Below are 16,417 nucleotides of genomic sequence, written 5' to 3'. Positions count from 1 at the left end.
CACTTTGGATAAAAGGCGCCCCCGCTCCCAGGGACTGTGGCTACACTAATGACCAAGGAGCAACTCAATCTCAAGGGTGCCAAAAGGTAAGAAAGGAAGTAGAAAATGGAAGTATATTAACTCCTCTGGCCCGGATGACCAAGGATTCTTGGCTCCAGCCAAGTTCTTATTTTACAATGGGCTCTGAAATACCCAGTTACTCTCTGGCCATATCATACAATGGTAATAATAACATCAGTAATAAGAACAGCCAACATTTACGTTGCAGTTGTCATGTGCCATGCTCTGTTCTAAGCACTTGACATTTCTAAGCACAACATTAAATATGAACATTAAATGTAAACACCGTTACCATCTCCATTTCACATAGGTGGAAACTGAGACAAAGAGACAGTAAACAACTTGCCCAAGGCTACCAGTTAATAAGTGACAGGTTCCAGGCAGTCCGGCACCAGAGGCCACGCACCTGACCGCAGAGAACCAGCCACTGACTAGGGGTAAGGAAGCATCGTGAAACGAGAACTTTTCTCTCCTGACATCTGCCCCGGACATCTGCCCCAGTGCCTCCAATCAGCTTGTCTTGCCCACTGTGTGAGGGCCTGCCCGAGATGCTGCAGAGCTGAATGCTTACCTCAGTGCTGACCGCTTCATCTGAAGGGTTGATCAGGACCACTGTTTCTAAAACGTCACTTCGGTGATGAAGGATCTTTTGTCCTGCGGGCACAAAAACACAGACAAAAGAAGTGACCTTTAGCTTTTCCGGATTAAAACTGCCCGGCCTGCTTCTGATGAGGCACACAGCACAGGACTCTCCACACCACCTCGGGAAACACAATTGGTGTTACTAAACGAGAGTGTGCGGACCCCGGCGGGTTTCTCCCAGAACTGGGTCTGGGGCTCCTCACGTTCTCATAACCCCCTGGTTTTCATGGTTGATCGCCAGTCTGCCTCTGTGCGTTAAAGGCAGTTTTCATCTGAGACAAGGGGTGGATGCCAGGAAAACTCAATGGGGCTCTTGACATTTCCTTTCTCATGGTAATTGGGGATGTTTCTCCCTATCGGCCTTTCTTCTGGTGAGAACGGTGCTGAGATTAATTAGGGGCCTTATTGTGAAATGAATGACATCCAGAAACCCTGGCTAACAATTAGCCCAACAAGCAGAATGGCTGTCTGAGGCAGGCTTACAGTCTGTTGGGATATTCATTAATTAATTCACTTGCTCATGGAGAAGTGGAAAAACTGTGAGCAAATGAAAAGTGGAGAACCACTCTCCCGCTGGACAGGGCGGCCAAATTCCCCCCTAAAGACAAGCATAGTTGATGGGGAACAACAAAGCAAGGTGTTGTGGGAAGGAAGAAGCCTGTCTAAGGAGAGCTGAAATTCTGCAGGGCCTTTAGCTCCACATCCCCGACTTCCTATGCCGTAGAGGTTTTAGGAATATTATGTGGCTGGAACCATCGCCAGCTAAAGTGGACTGAGGCCTCCTCTCCTTGAACAATGAGATGAAAGCAGTCAGGCAACGTGTGGCCAGCGTGAGTGATATGGGCCTTGTCAGTCTATGAGGGACAGAGGACACGTGTGGGAGGGAGACACGTTGTTGGGAGAGTAAACCAGAAGAATATGTCTGCTGCTTAGAAATATAGTGAAACAAGATGAAATGGAATAGAATCTGAGGAAGGCAGATACCCATGGAGAGAAATACAAAAAGAGAAAATGACCAAAAAACAACTTTCTAGGAAAATGGTTGGGTAGTTCCTCAGAAAGTTAAAATAGAATTACTATATGGCCTAGCAATTCCACTCCTAGGTGGGCAAAAGCGGGGACTTGAACAGATACTTATGTGCCAATGTTCACTGGAGCATTACTCACAATAGCTAAAAGGTGGAGAAACCCCAAATGTTTACCTATGCACAAAACAAAATATGGTATATTCATGCAATAGAATATTACACAGTCATAAAAAGGAATGAAGTTGGGATACATACAACATACAGGAACACTTAAAATTTATCCTAAGTGAAATAAGCAAGGCACAAAACAGAATTACACTTACATATCTAAAATAAATATATTCATTGAATCAGAGAGCAGATTAGAAGTTATCAGAGGCTGGAAGAGAGGGAATGGAAAGTAACTACTTAATGGGTACAGTTTGTTTGGGATGATGAAAAAATTTTGGAAATAGAGGTGATGGTTGTTCAATATTGTGAATGTAATTAATGCCACTGAATTGTACATTTAAAATGATTAAAATGGCAAATTCTATGTTTTCTGTATATTTTACCAGAACTTTAAAAAATTAATAGTGTAATATACCCAAACCCACTGAACAGTACACTTTAAATGGCTGAACTGTATGTGAATTGTAATCTCAATAAAGAGGTTTTAAAAAAAGCAGTCCAGGGTACACAGCTTAGTTAGGGCTTTTTTCCTTTATATCATCAAGGACCAGAAGCACTATGGAAACAGCAACATGTTGAAATATCACCAGTGTATCATCAAGCCTATTCTCCTCCATTATCTTATCTTTCCTAAGCTAATATTTACCAGTAAACCCCATATTAGACATGGAAGTAGCCCAAACTGAAAAATAATGGTGTCAGGCACTGTTCTAAGCACCTCACATGTGCTAATTCACTTGATCTCCAGAAGAGCTCTATAATATAGGTACTATGACTGTCTCCTGTTACTAGGAGGACAATGAGGTCTATAGAAGGGAATTAACTAGCCCAAGGTCACACAACTAGTAAGTGGTTGAGCCAGGACTTGAACCCAGGTCTCCTGACTCTAGAGTTCTTCATTTTATCTTTCTATGGAGCTGGTAACTAGGACTAGAATTTGGAAAAACAGACAAGGCACAGACATTGAATGCCAAGGGAAAGCTAGGGGAAAATCCAGAGGATTAAAATCAGAGATGTGCTTAAAGAAGTCAGAAAGCATTAGAAGAATATTGGCAAAAAGAAAAAAAAAACCCAGGTCTCCTGACTCTAGAGTTCTTCATTTTATCTTTCTATGGAGCTGGTAACTAGGACTAGAATTTGGAAAAACAGACAAGGCACAGACATTGAATGCCAAGGGAAAGCTAGGGGAAAATCCAGAGGATTAAAATCAGAGATGTGCTTAAAGAAGTCAGAAAGCATTAGAAGAATATTGGCAAAAAGAAAAAAAAAAAAAAAGGTGGCAGAACACCCACATAAAATTAAGAGAAAGTGTATGATTCTTTGTTTCCAATGCCTGAAAATGAAGAAACTCCAAAATAGAACAATGTCTCATAGTTTGAGCAGGCAAAGGACTGTGCCTCAAGAAAAATAATTCAACTCAGCCATAGGAAAGAACATTCGTTTTATTATAAATGCCAGAAATTGTAATTTGTGGGACATTGCTTTTTAGCTTGGTTGTTTTAGCTTTTGATAACCATATGCATTTAAATCTCAAGCAAAAGAACATTAAATTGAATAAGCAAATGATGAAATGACAATCAGCAAAACACAGAAAACCGTCCCCTTCCTAAGTAACTTCTATCAGTGGCCTCCTTGAAACAAAGACCTCAAAGGCACTAAGTTGAGACAAAATTAAGCAAAAGCTTAAGACCAAAAAGAGTGAACAGTCATTTCCTTGATCACATTCTCAACATGACTGCTTTCAGGCAGCACGTTGCCATGTGTGACTGTAGTCATGACTGTATGCTGCAGGAACCGGCAAAAGCAGGCTTGGCTCCCTCCCCTAGAGATGGTGGAGGAATCAGAGCCCCTTTCTTTTGTTACGTGATCTACATAACGTGGCAACCTTGCTAACTGCATCCTTCCAGATGCACATCTAAGCAACAACGGCTGGACCAGCCTGCGCTCTGGCCCACCCAACGTGCCCCTCCCTGGACACTCTTTGGCAGGGCACTTCTTACCATCCACAAGAAGTCCCCTTCCTCTGTGGCTCCATCACTTGCAAACAAAACAAATGCCATGTGACAGCGGCCGTTTACCTCTACTCCTTCCAAGTCTGTGTTCAGACTGTTTACTCAGGAATTCAACCAAGGATGTTCTTTTTGTCCATCTCTGGAAATACTGACAGCAACGACAAAGACGTGCACCAAGATGCCATGGCTGCTCCTTTAACAAAAGCCTTTTTATAGGATTGGATTTGAATGAAGGAGGGGATTTAAAGAGAGAGAGAGAGAGAAGCTTCAAGCTCTCGTCACAGCCAGACTGTTGGCCAGATTCTTCCCCTGACGACGTAACCAGGGGCCGGGCCTTCCTGGCATCTGGCAAACCCAGGGCCTGCCTGTGGGGCCAGAGCGCCAGGCCCCTATCCCCAGGGTCCCCGCGGGATGCCGGCTCTTCTGGCAGCGGGCGGCTCTGAGCTCTGGTGGCTGGGACGCTCACAAAGTTGAATATTTGGGGAATGTTTCACACTGGGAAGTGGGCCAGGCATTCTGAAGGGGAGGCCACCACCCTCGCTTGCAAAGGTCTCATTCAATTGCTTCAGAAAAGAAGTTCCCAGGAAAGAAAGACTTCACGGTTGCAGCCTCTCTGTCTCTACCATTATAGTCTGCATTCTCCAGAAACAGCCCACAGGGGAACCACTAGCCAGCCCGATGAATAGTTAACTCTCCTCGGCATTGGTCTGAGGGATGCAAAAGCGGGGGCTTGAGATGGAATGGTTGTCACTATGGCTTTGATAAGACAAAGTCTTCGAGGGCTCCCCACAAACTCTGTAATTGCGAAGGCTCCATCCTGCCATCCTGGGAGGTCAGGGAGAGGGCATGGAGGGGGCTGTCAACAACACAACAAAAAAAAAGGGTCTGCTCCACCTTAGAAACAACAGAGGACGGTCTGGGGACCCCCTGAAGGAGCAGGGTCCTGGCAGACAATGAGACTTTTGTCTGTGCACTCCCAAAGGCCATGCTTGAAGCTCAAATAAGCCTGTATTTTTCAGCTATTGCTGGGACTTTCTTCCTTTTTGAAAATCTGGCCGATTCGTTGAACCTATGTGTCTTTTAAAGTTGGGCTATTCTAGTGGTTTATGTTTTACTATTTCCAGGTGACTCTGAAACCTTTTAAATAATGTATAGGATGCTTATGGGGTCTTCTCTCCACAATTTAATATTCATCTAAACACTCTCTCTCTCACTCCCTCTCTCTCTCGCTCACTCGCTCGCTCGCTCGCTCTCTCTCTCTTTCTTTCTCTCTGCTGGTTTATGAAGAGGCTTACCACGGCTGAATTCAAAGACACCCACTGCTGAGGCACAGCCACAACCAAACCCCCATAAAACTCAGAACCTTCTCTTTTGCAAACATCTGACCCACACACAGGTCCCAAAACAGTGGCCCCCAAAACAGTGGCCGAGGAGGCTGTAACAACTCTGCTGGGGCCAGAGCAACACCCAAAGCAGTCTCAGCCCAGTTAGGCAGCTGCAGAATGAAACAGCCTAGCGCAAAGGACAGTATGCTAGACCTAACGTCCCAGCAGTGCTGAGATGAAGGAAAACCCTCAAGGAAAATAATAACTAGTAATGCTAAACCTTTTAAATTATCTTTAAGTGGATGATAACTCTGTATGTCTTGGAGATAAATATTGAATTTCTATTTCCATTAGTGATCACAATCCAGGACTTCATTTCTGTAACTCCTTTTTCTTGAAAAAAGGAACACTTTGCAAGCATAACCCAGAAATAGAAATTGGAGAATAAAGAAAGCTTTCAGTATCTATCTATTCAGGATGGAAGGGAGACAACAGTGAGTCACAGACACAATGGACCAGTAACCAGGACTGAGGCAGTGCCCTCGTGCCCACCCATCTCTGCCGCTTGCTCCACCATGGCCACCAATGCCCCACCTTCAACCCATAAACTGTGACTCCTTGTCCAGGTAAATACCAGAGTGGGTTTGTTTTTTTTGTTTGGTTGGGTTTTTTTTTTTGGCAAAGGCATTTGACATTGTGATTCAGCACTAAAAAAAATCTTCCAGTGTGAAGAAGCATAAATCTTAGAGAGGGCTAAAGAAGATTCTAGAGTTAGAAAGGGAAGGGAAATGTGTGGGATAAAGGACTGGGATTATTTAGCTAAAAGTAAGGGTCGGTAGATCAAGAAAAGGCCCAAAGTATTAAAGTCTGTTTTTGGTGGAAGGATAGGAGGGAGGGAGGGAGGAAAGAGAAAATGAGAGCAGTGAGAGTTCCTCAACTCTACCTTTTCCCCAAAGTGGATTTGCAAAGAGGAAAGTTCTGGCCTCGAACCCCATATGTAAAAAACACTACCCAGGCTACAATTTAGCTAAAGGGATGAAAGCAAGAAATAAAAGGTACTCAATGCAGGAACTAACAATTAATTACCAACAACTCTCCCAAGCAGCTTTTCATAGCAGCTGTTCCTTTGGAAGAACATCCAGGCCCCCTTTCTGCAGGAATCCACATAATAATGTAAAGTAAATGTGCTAAAAGATGAGAGAAGATTGAAGAGAAAAGCTGCTGGCGGGGAAGGAAGGGAGATGCTTGTATCAGCAATTTTCTAGCGCATCTTCCTTCTTCCAGAGCCCTCACAGCTGTCCTTTCTACCTCTCACAACCAACACTGGCCCAGAGCAGGCCCCAGGCCCAGCCCCAGCCTGGTGGGAAGATGTCTCCTGGGCTTCCTCCTCAGAGGGAGTGGAGGGTAGGAGCAAGTCAGGAAGCTTCACAAGCAGCACCAAGGCTGGTCCCCAAGAGCCTTGATGGTTCTCCCTGTTTCCTTCCCACCTCATCATCTCTGAGCTAGAAAAAGAGAGAGAGAGGCAGTGTGGGGCGGGGGGACAGAGAGACAGAGAGACAGAGACATACAGGGGTGGACGTGGTAACAGTGCTTCTGCAAGGCTACAATCAGCAGATGTCCTTCCCAGGACACCTAGAGTAATGGCTCAGAGGAGGGATCCAGGAGGAGGGCTGAGGAGCCCGGGCTGACAGAAGCCTCCCCTTGTTCCCTGGAAGAAATAATCACCTCAAACTTAAGGGAGAATATGACCATGAGGCAAGGCAAGATAACCCAGCCCCTTGCACCAGCCCCTTGCACCTGCCACTGAGACACTTTTGAGAATACACAGATGCTGGGAGAGTTGGTATCTCCTAATTACATGACTGACAGTGTCAGCAGAGAACAGGGAAAGCCAGCGGTTACCGGGAGAGTGTACAGATTCCCCCTCCGGAAAAATAAAATTCCTAATGTTAGAGGGAGTTTGATTTCCCAGGGCCCTCGCATATCAAAATCAACCTGCTCATCTATCACATCTATCTAACTCTTGCAGCCCTCAGCCTGAGGCTGGGAAAAGGACCCTTTTCTAGGCTGTGTGTCCCAGAGGCAACAGGGAACATAGGTAGAAAGATGGCAGAAGCATGCTGGTGTTCAGGTCACACACATGTTGGAGCACCTTCCATGTGTTCTGCGCTATCCTACCTGGATCAAAATAATCCCTCAATACCAGGCAAATACATGAAAGAGGTTAGTGATAGCACCTAATTCTTTTCACACCAGAGAGCCCATCATAAGAAAACAGGCGGGAAACCCTTACAAGCTTAGTGTGCTTTTCAGTTTTCAAAGCATTTTGTCCTTCAGGTGGTACCTTGTTTAATCTTCCTAATATTCCTGTAGAGTTGTGGGAACAAGTACTAGTATCTCTTTTTCATGGACCAAAGATCTGAGGTCTAGTGACTTGTCCAAGGCCTCACAGACAGGATGGGAAAGCAGAACTAGGACCCGTGTCATGCTCCACACGGCCACTCACGGCCAAGGCCACGACGCTATTCTTTTCTCCATCTTTTCCTGATCCGCCCTCGTCCAAAATAAAGGTTTTCAAGTTATGATGCCAAGATTCCCCTTTGTAAGAGGTAAACATGCAGCCTGGGTCAGCCACTGGTCAGCCAATGCCTGCTGAATCACTCCCCACTCCAACGGGCAGGCACACTGGCCTCCCACAAGCAGCCCAAGGCCAATTCCCTCTTTGTTTCAGCCGAACAATCAGAGCTCAGTTCTCTCCCGCATCCCCCCTGATATTCCTGGAAATGGTGTTTCTTTTCTGTTGGAAATAAATTTTTTTGTTTCTGCATTTGTTTCATCTGTGATATATGTTCCGGCATGTCACATCATTCTCCAAATTTTCAGTGTTTTGTTTATTTTCTTAAGATTTCATTATCAGCAAGCGCAGGAGACGTTGTAAATAAATTCTTTTAATTTAATAGCTTGATCATTGCTTGAGATTTAGACAACTTTTTTTTAATCTTAGATATCTATTGTGTCATAGATAATTATTACAGAATTTGGGTCAATACCTATTTTCTGTATATTTCCTGGACTTAACTATTTTTCTTTTTTGTAGTCATTGATTTGGTTTGGTTTTTCACGCGTCTGCTAGTCCTTCCATCCTATCCTCTTGGGTTCTCTGTCACCTTCTATTTCATGTTTCCCTGACTTGTAGATGATCAGAAAGAAAAAAAAAAATCACCTCCCCCTCATCCCCACCTCCCAGACTTCTGAGGTTCTCTCCTTGTCCCAAACGTGTTTGCTGCGCGCAGAGACACACTGAGGCTCCGGGTGACAGGCAGGCCCATTTTGCTTCTGGTGATAGAAGGAGCCTCATTTTACATTTCACATCTTCTCTCGTTCCAACCGCTCACCTTAGGAGCAGGACTTGTGGGGGAAAGGGGTGCCGGCTGACAAGAGATTCAATTCCTTTTGCAGGGTTCTCATTGCACCCTCTTTGTAAATCCTCTTTTCAAGGTTTTTTTCCTAGCTAATCCCATTCTCTTCGGTTCTCTCCACTTTTCCCTCTTTTTTCAAAGTCCTCAAGGCAGAGGAATGAGAACCTAGGACATCATAAGTTAGAAGTGTTAGAGAGCAGAAGAAGTGTGTTTCCTTTTTCTTTTTCTCTATTTTATGCCCTAGCTGAAAGAAGTAGAAACAAATATCATAGATCGTGCTGATGAAAGTCTGGCTCCCTGGAGAAACCCTAAGGAGAGACAAAGGTGCCCAATGTCAGCATGAGCCGAGGGTGATAACTCAAAGGTTGTTTCTTCAACGTGCTAAAGGCACATTTAGCGAAGGGTGATGTATTAACTCGTTGGGGAGCCAACTCCCCTAACTCCGGGTTTCGTTAAAAACAAATCATCTATCTGTCCTCTGTGTTCACTCATTTAAAACATCGATAGTGGTGTTCCAAGTCTACGAACTGGGTCCTCGGGGCTCAGGCAAGGTGGGAGGCACAGGTGTCCTGTTATCTAAACAAAACTTGCTGCAGACAGAGAAAAACACTTATGCTCCTCATGCATAAGAAAGGAGTCTCTTCTTCTGCCTTTATTCGAGAAGGCTGGCAGTCAAGGAGGAAATGTGTTACCCGAGAGCCTTATGAGAACTTGTCGCTCTTGTGGGATAAGGAGTCATCATCTTCTCATGTCTTGGAACAGGAGGATCCGAAGGCACCCTGGTAACAATTCCATCCCCCTTCCTCTCCTCTCCCTTTACAGAAGAGAAAGCAGAACCTGAGAGGCAAGCAGCAGCCTGTCACCGGGAACCGACTGTTTTATTTGTTTGGCTGCCAAAGGCAATTCCTATGCATATTGTAGACAGTTCTATTTGGGGGTGGGTGCTAAAATAACAATATTACCTGTCATAGGCAATGCACTTAGTGGTTTATAAAATCTTTTTATTTGCATGTTACCTCATTAGTGCATCACAAAGATCAATTTTTATAATTATTCCTTTTTTACGGTTGGAAAATTAAAACTGATGGGGCAGGTTATTTAATAAGAGTTGCCCTACCCAGCATCACAGTGATAAAACAAGCTATTGAACTAGGTTTTAAATCTAATCCATCTGCCTTCTGATCTTGCTTGCCACTGCCCCACAATGCTTCTCAGATTGTTTTAGGAGCTTATGAGGTCCAAATTCTTACTTATTAAAAATAAAATTTACCAGAGATATATTTTCCTTAGTGTGTTACAGACTACTCCCAGCATTTGAAATATAGACTTGAGATTTTTTTTTTGTTTCGAGAGACAGCTATCTTGTGCCAGGTACCCTGCTGAATAAATATTAGGTTAAACCATGAGACTGCCAATGTTATCTCTTTTCAAAAATAGCACTTCTTATGACTCAACAACCAGACCTAACTTTCTTGAGATCAGAACAGTTTGCAGAGAACGTTTTTAAATCTTACTGGTCTTCCTTTGCCTAAGAGATGCTGTATTTCCTGTTTGTTTAGACAATGTGAATTTCTTATAAAGGACAGTTTTCTGGAGTTTAATTCAGGCAAATTAGTACTATCTTCATAAACTAGCATTTAGATTAAAACATGAAAGTGAGATACAGAGAACAAACTGATGATTGCCAGATGGGTAGGGGTTTGAGGGGCTGGGTATAGAAGATCCTGAAGAGATTAGGAAGTGCAAATTGGCAGTTACGATCTTGAAGTACAGTTTAGGGAATATAGTCAACAATGTTGTGATAACTATGTATGGTGTCAGGTGAGTGCAAGACTTATTGGGGGATCCCCTTTTAAGTTATATAAATGTCTAATCACTGTGCTGTACACCTGAAATTAATATTAAATGTCTATTGCAATTTAAAAAGTAATTAAAATAATCTGAAATAATTATTTCAGGCCACTACCTGCCTCTGAGGTTTGGCTTTCTCCTCTGAGGTTGAAAGAAGCTGATACTGGCAATCTTATGGTTTAACCTAACATCGATTTGGCAGAGTACCTGGCACAAGATAGATGCCTCTCAAAACAAAATAATTCCCAAATCCACATTTCAAATTAATTTTTTTTAATTTAAAAAGAGAAAACATGAATGTGATGCTGTCCCTATCTTGAAAGAGAAATAGTTTAATAAGGAGACTTGCAGTTTTTGACAGTGTCTAATTTGGGAAATGTAAGTCAGAAGTAATGTCTGATACACAGCAGGAGCTCAATCAATATTTGATAAAGAAAAGAATAATAAAAATGGCTAAGATATACTGAATATCTGCCCTGGCTCAGGCACTGGTCTACATTCTTGATGTGCAGTTATCGCATTTAATCTGCACATGAATCCTATGAGGAGGGCTAATAGTCCCATTTTACAGATGAGGAAAACGAGGCACAGGGCAGTTAAGCAACAGCCCAAGGGAGGATGTAGTGGAGCTAGGATGGAAACTCGGTGGTCAGTGCCCAAAGTCCGGGCTCTTAGCTAATAAGCCATTTAAAAAGGGAGAGAGGCAGACAGATAAGAACAAGTCTGGTTTGGAGCATGTCGAGTTTGAGGTCCCTGTGGGAGATCCAGGTGACTTTGTCCAATAAGCAGGCAGATTTGGGCCAGAAAGCACAGCTCTAGAAGCTATCGGTGTATTTTTAGGTGATGCTCTAGGAGAACGCAGAACGAGCCTTTTGCTGAGAATAATCTTGGGAAACACCACTATTTAAATGGTGGGCAAAGCAGGAAAAAGCCTGGGAAGGTGATGGAGAAAAAACATGTAAGAAGTGATGGTGCCATGCCTTCTCTGCTCACCTTCACCTCCAGCCCCTGAGGTGACCTAGCACTGCAGTGCTGTCCTGATTCACAAACTTAAATCACCTCTGACAGAGAAGATTCAAGGCACAATATTCCAAAGACATTAAATAATCCAATAATAATTCATACCTGCATTTAAAATTCAACCCAAAACACACTCACTTTGACCTATATATCTACTGCTCTGATACATTACTTAGCCTGTGGGTATGGCTTTATTTTCTTTCTGGGAGACATCTGCCTGGTGGAAAAAGACTAGGCTGGCAGCTCTCAATCACCTGAGGAGCTCACAATCTCCTGAGGAGCTCAATAAAAGTGTAAATTTGCATGGCTCCCCTCAAAAGGTCTGATTCAGGAAGCAGGAGTAAGGCCTGAGACTGCATTTCTGTAATCTCTCAGGTTATACTGATTGTTCTGTGGTCCCTTCTTTAAGAAACAAGACAGTATAGATGATGAATATGCTATTGACCAATAACAACACAGTAACTGACCTTATTTGCAATCATCCTCGCATTGTTTTTATATACTAGTATCCTAATGTCTGAACATATTGCTAGAATTATTTCCCTTGGGAGCAAATGTGATCATTAAAGGCTCAAACAACTTTTCCCAGTAAATATCGACTCTCAGAATCATTTGACAGTTTTATCTGACATTTAATTTGCTATCAAAGTCCTGCCATTGATCAAATCTAGAGAAACAGTTGACCTTTCACTCTCATCTGCTACTGTTCAGAACAAGTAAATCATCACGCTATTCACCCTCAAAGCCAGCTACCTTAAAAACAAAAATCAAATTAGTCCTTTTGGTACTGGCTACTGAAAATGAAACCGAAAAAGCAAAATACAAACAGCTGACATAACAAATAGTACACCTAGTATCTAATAATTACCAACCCCTTGGAAGCCCTCAGACCCAGGCCAGGGAGAAATGTCATGAGTTGATTTTTCCCAGTTAAGTCCCAAGGGGGCAATGCTGGCTGCAGAGGCAGGTCAGGCTGGGGCATAGCAATCAGCTTGATCTTCCAGGAAGGGACTGCTTAAGGTCAAGATCTTGATCAGGGTGGATGAGGCTCAAGGGACTTTGAGATCTGGTCTTCATTGAAGTGGTGCCTCAGGGGCCACCATCTATAACAAGTAATGGAAAGGTATTTGGCAAAAAGCTTAGCCCAACCCAAGGGAGCTACGGTTTTTGTTGTGAGTTTTAGTTTTGTTTGTTTATCAGCAGGAGGAGGTGGAGGTGGCTCATCGCACATGCTGACGGAATCGGCACCTGTGTATTTCCACTTTCCACTGTGCCCGTGTTGTCCAGTCATGGCTTGGTGCATGCTTGGGCTGTCCAGAAAAGTACACCCAGTTCTCAGTGACGTGGGGCCTTCCCTCTCCTAGTGCTGAAGGGCAATTCTCAGCACACCAGATACATGCACCGGATACATGGAGTGAAGCTCCACTTAGAGCCTGGTCCTCCACTTCTCTCAGTCAGATACTCTGCTCACATTTGACCAACTTAGGAGCACACTGTTTCCATTTTTAAAGGTCTTTTCTTTAAACTCATGGCTCCCAGCCAGTCTTTCATGATCTCCACCACATCTCCATCCCTTGCTGTGCTCTGACAAACAGCCCCAGAAGAACCAACATCTCTGCTCAGATGTTTTCCTACTTAGTATGCTCCGTTTCTTATTCTAATTGGAGAAGAAGTCTCGCTGGCCCCTTTATTCTGCATTATCCTTTTCTACTCTGCGTGTTGTTCTCACAAGAGAAGAGTGCCATTTTTGAAGACTGGATAAGATACACGAACATAAAGCTTTGGATAGATATTTTTGTTCTATTGACTAAAAATTGAAGAAGACCAGGCAACAAAGTCTTGACAGGTTAACTGCTCTGGGTGTATCTTCATAGACTGTCAAAGGTGATGCTGAGCCCATGTGTGGGGTAGTTCTAGCTCCTTTCGGTGGGCAGAGAGGCAGGAAAAATTTATCAAAACTTTCTCCAACTAAATCCTTCACCTCTCTTCCCTCAATAAAATCCAAACCCCACATTTTAGTAGTAAAATATTTAATAGAAGGGCAAAAAAGGAGCAATTACACAAACTAGTATTATCTTAGGAACATCATACACAGAATTGACTATCTTACTACTTTTCATACCATTTCTTGTTTTTAGAGAAAAAAGAGGTATGGAAACCAGCTCACTGCTGACTCAGGTCTAATGGAGAATCGTACTTGGATGGTAGGATGTAGGCCCTTGGCTTTCAAGTCAGCCAGTGAGTTTTTTCATCTCACCTAACAGCTTTCAATTTCAATGAGTCATACTATTACTAATTTACATGAAATAAGCTGGTAATTTATAATACTGATGCATTCACTTAATTCACACTAAGTAATCTAAATTTTCAGTATATCAAATACTCATGCCAATTGGTCATTGCATTCACTTTTTGGCCCAGTGGAATTGTTTGTTTAAAGGTTGTTTTAAGTAAAAGGTGTAGTTTGATAATGCCATTTACTGTGCCATAAGGCATCATACCTACTTAAATCTACTCCATCCTTTACGAGTCCACCTCACATTTAATTTCTTCTGGAGGTATCGCCCTGTCCACTTCAATTCCCAAAGTTGTCTCTTCCCCCAAAATTCTGATAGTGATTCATGGTCCATATACGATATAACTCAATTAGAGGAAGTGCATTAAATTTATATGAGCCTTTGCATCGAACCAAATGAGAATGTCTTCCACCTATAGGCATTCAAGTATTGATGGTCTTTTGTGAAACAGAACTGAAAAATATTGATATCCATACTTACAAACAAACACCCATTCAATTTCTAAGTAGGATTTAACATAATTCAGCCTACAGAAGTGAGCAAATCAGGTATCTACTTTCAGGATCTGAAAAATACATGTCTGTGTCATCCTTAGCAGAAAGTCCACTGCCATATGTAAATAAACTCTGTTTATGTGCTTAGGGCAAAAAGTGTCCAAAAGTGTCAGGAGCTGTTTGTGCTTGTTTTTTTCACAAGTAAAATGAATTTTGCCTTTGGTCATTCAGCACCCCTTATGATTCCTAAAATAATTAAAATAGGACATCATTAGGAAGATTTCATTTTTATTTTGTATTCAACTACAAGACCTTCACAAGGTCACTAGCCATCAGTGGGGTGCCACTGCATGTCCCCATACCACACTTGTCCTTTTTTGGGAGATTGTAGTTGAACAACTATATCTGCAGATTTAAGAAAATTTGTTGTAGGACAAGGAATGAGTACAGCACCATATATTTAATTAATATTTACTTAACTCAAATCTGACTGAGGGGCATTTTCAAGGCATGATAAATGTATTCTGAACAAACAGTAGTTCTCCTGAAAAAAAGAAAGGTCCAAATCCTATGATGCAGAAGTGATTCAGACAAGAAGCCAAGTAAAATCTATCCTCTTCTATCTTCTTTAAGAAAGACTGAAATTCCAGTTTAGAATGAGTTCAGGGAGGAAGGCAAATAAACTGGAGACTTTGAGAAAACTTGCTCAAGAAAATCTCCAGATTTTAATTTCTGTGGTGAAAAATTTTCATAAGAAAATTAGCATTCATAAAATCATTTTCTACATTCCTATCTTGCATTTTTCTCTATTGGTCATTTTTTTATGTATTTATATACTTGGGATATAGGCAAGTATCCATATGCATGCTCAGCAAAGTCTTTACAATGCATTACTCTTTGCTCTCTCACAAATAAAATAGTGTACTTTGGGAGTGCGTTTTGTTTCAGCAAAAACACTGGCAGGTAAGGTGGCTCTGCAGAATGAACTGAATCAGGCTCCACCATTGGAGTTCTGGACTATAACTGAAAGGAAAAACATCTGATTCCACTCCAGAAAGCGATACCGAATGTTCGCCCATTTATTTTGGAGTAGAAGATGTCACGGGAGAAGCTAGAAAGGTGAGACGGCACGCTAAGGTTGTAGAAGGCACTATGACTCGATTTCAACTCAGACATCAGGATAATGCAAAGATTCAAACTTAAGGGTTAGAAAGGCAGGAGCTGAGCCCGCCTGAGCCCTCCTCGGCTCAGGGCTTTGGTGGAGCAGCAAGAACTGGATAGAGATGGGAGCTGAAGGTTGGTGAGCAGTGCTTGACCTGTTTTCTGAGGTTCAGTGGTCCAACCAGAGGAGAACCTAAATTTGTTCCTGACTGCCAGATTCTTCAAGGATAAAAGAACCCCTCCTAAAAGGAACTAGTTGGCAGCCCTAGGCCCATAAGGTCAAGACCATCCAATTGGTAACAAAGACCAGTCTTAAGACCTAGGCCCACAACACCCAGCCTGGACCCTGCTATCAGAAACTCTTGTGGAGACTTTGGCCCACAGAACCAAGCTGTCATCTCCTAAAAGGAGGAAAAACAGAGGACTTGGTTCACGGACCTTAAAACCAAGGAAACCGTGACGTGAGTCCTGGGTCAGGTTTGAGGCTTGGGATTCTTTTCTAAAAGAGACTAGAACACTCTGCTACATCCGAAGTGTGATGCACAAGGCCAGAGCCTGGAGCGTGCTGGTCACCATCAGGGGCTGCACAGTGCACGAAGAGGTTCCTGGCTCTCTCCTTAATTGTTTTTTCTGGAACCTTCAGTACAAGACTAGGCGAGGTGTAGAGCCATTAAGCCTTGACCTGCTTCCAATGAAGAGGTTACAGAATGGGTTGGACGCCATCCCTTTCAGAGGGCTGTGCTGCATCAAGCACTGGAACGTGGCTCTGAGAGAGGCTTCCTATTCGAAATCTGACCAAAATACCAGCTCCAGATGAAGAAGATGCTCTTTCTCCTACAACTTCAGGCTTCACAAAAGGAATCTGCCCTCAGACAACCAGGACTCAGGGTGGGGAGAAATGGATCAGCAGAGGATTTTATAATATAAAATAGATTTC

General features: G+C 42.9%; 1 protein-coding gene across 1 annotated transcript in view; it reads right to left on the bottom strand.

Moving 5' to 3' along the window:
* MAP1B (microtubule associated protein 1B) overlaps positions 1-16,417 on the bottom strand; it is a 95,579-nt gene that overhangs the window by 24,151 nt on the left and 55,011 nt on the right. Inside the window, exon 3 of the mRNA XM_006913125.3 lies at positions 632-714. Coding sequence (XP_006913187.2) covers positions 632-714 — 83 coding nt within the window. The remainder of the gene's footprint in view (positions 1-631; positions 715-16,417) is intronic.

The sequence above is a fragment of the Pteropus alecto genome, unplaced genomic scaffold, assembly GCF_000325575.1.
Source record: "Pteropus alecto unplaced genomic scaffold, ASM32557v1 scaffold20, whole genome shotgun sequence".
NCBI classification, from domain to species: domain Eukaryota; kingdom Metazoa; phylum Chordata; class Mammalia; order Chiroptera; family Pteropodidae; genus Pteropus; species Pteropus alecto.
Note: the sequence above shows the minus strand (reverse complement) of the source record. Positions and strands in the feature narration are given on the sequence as shown.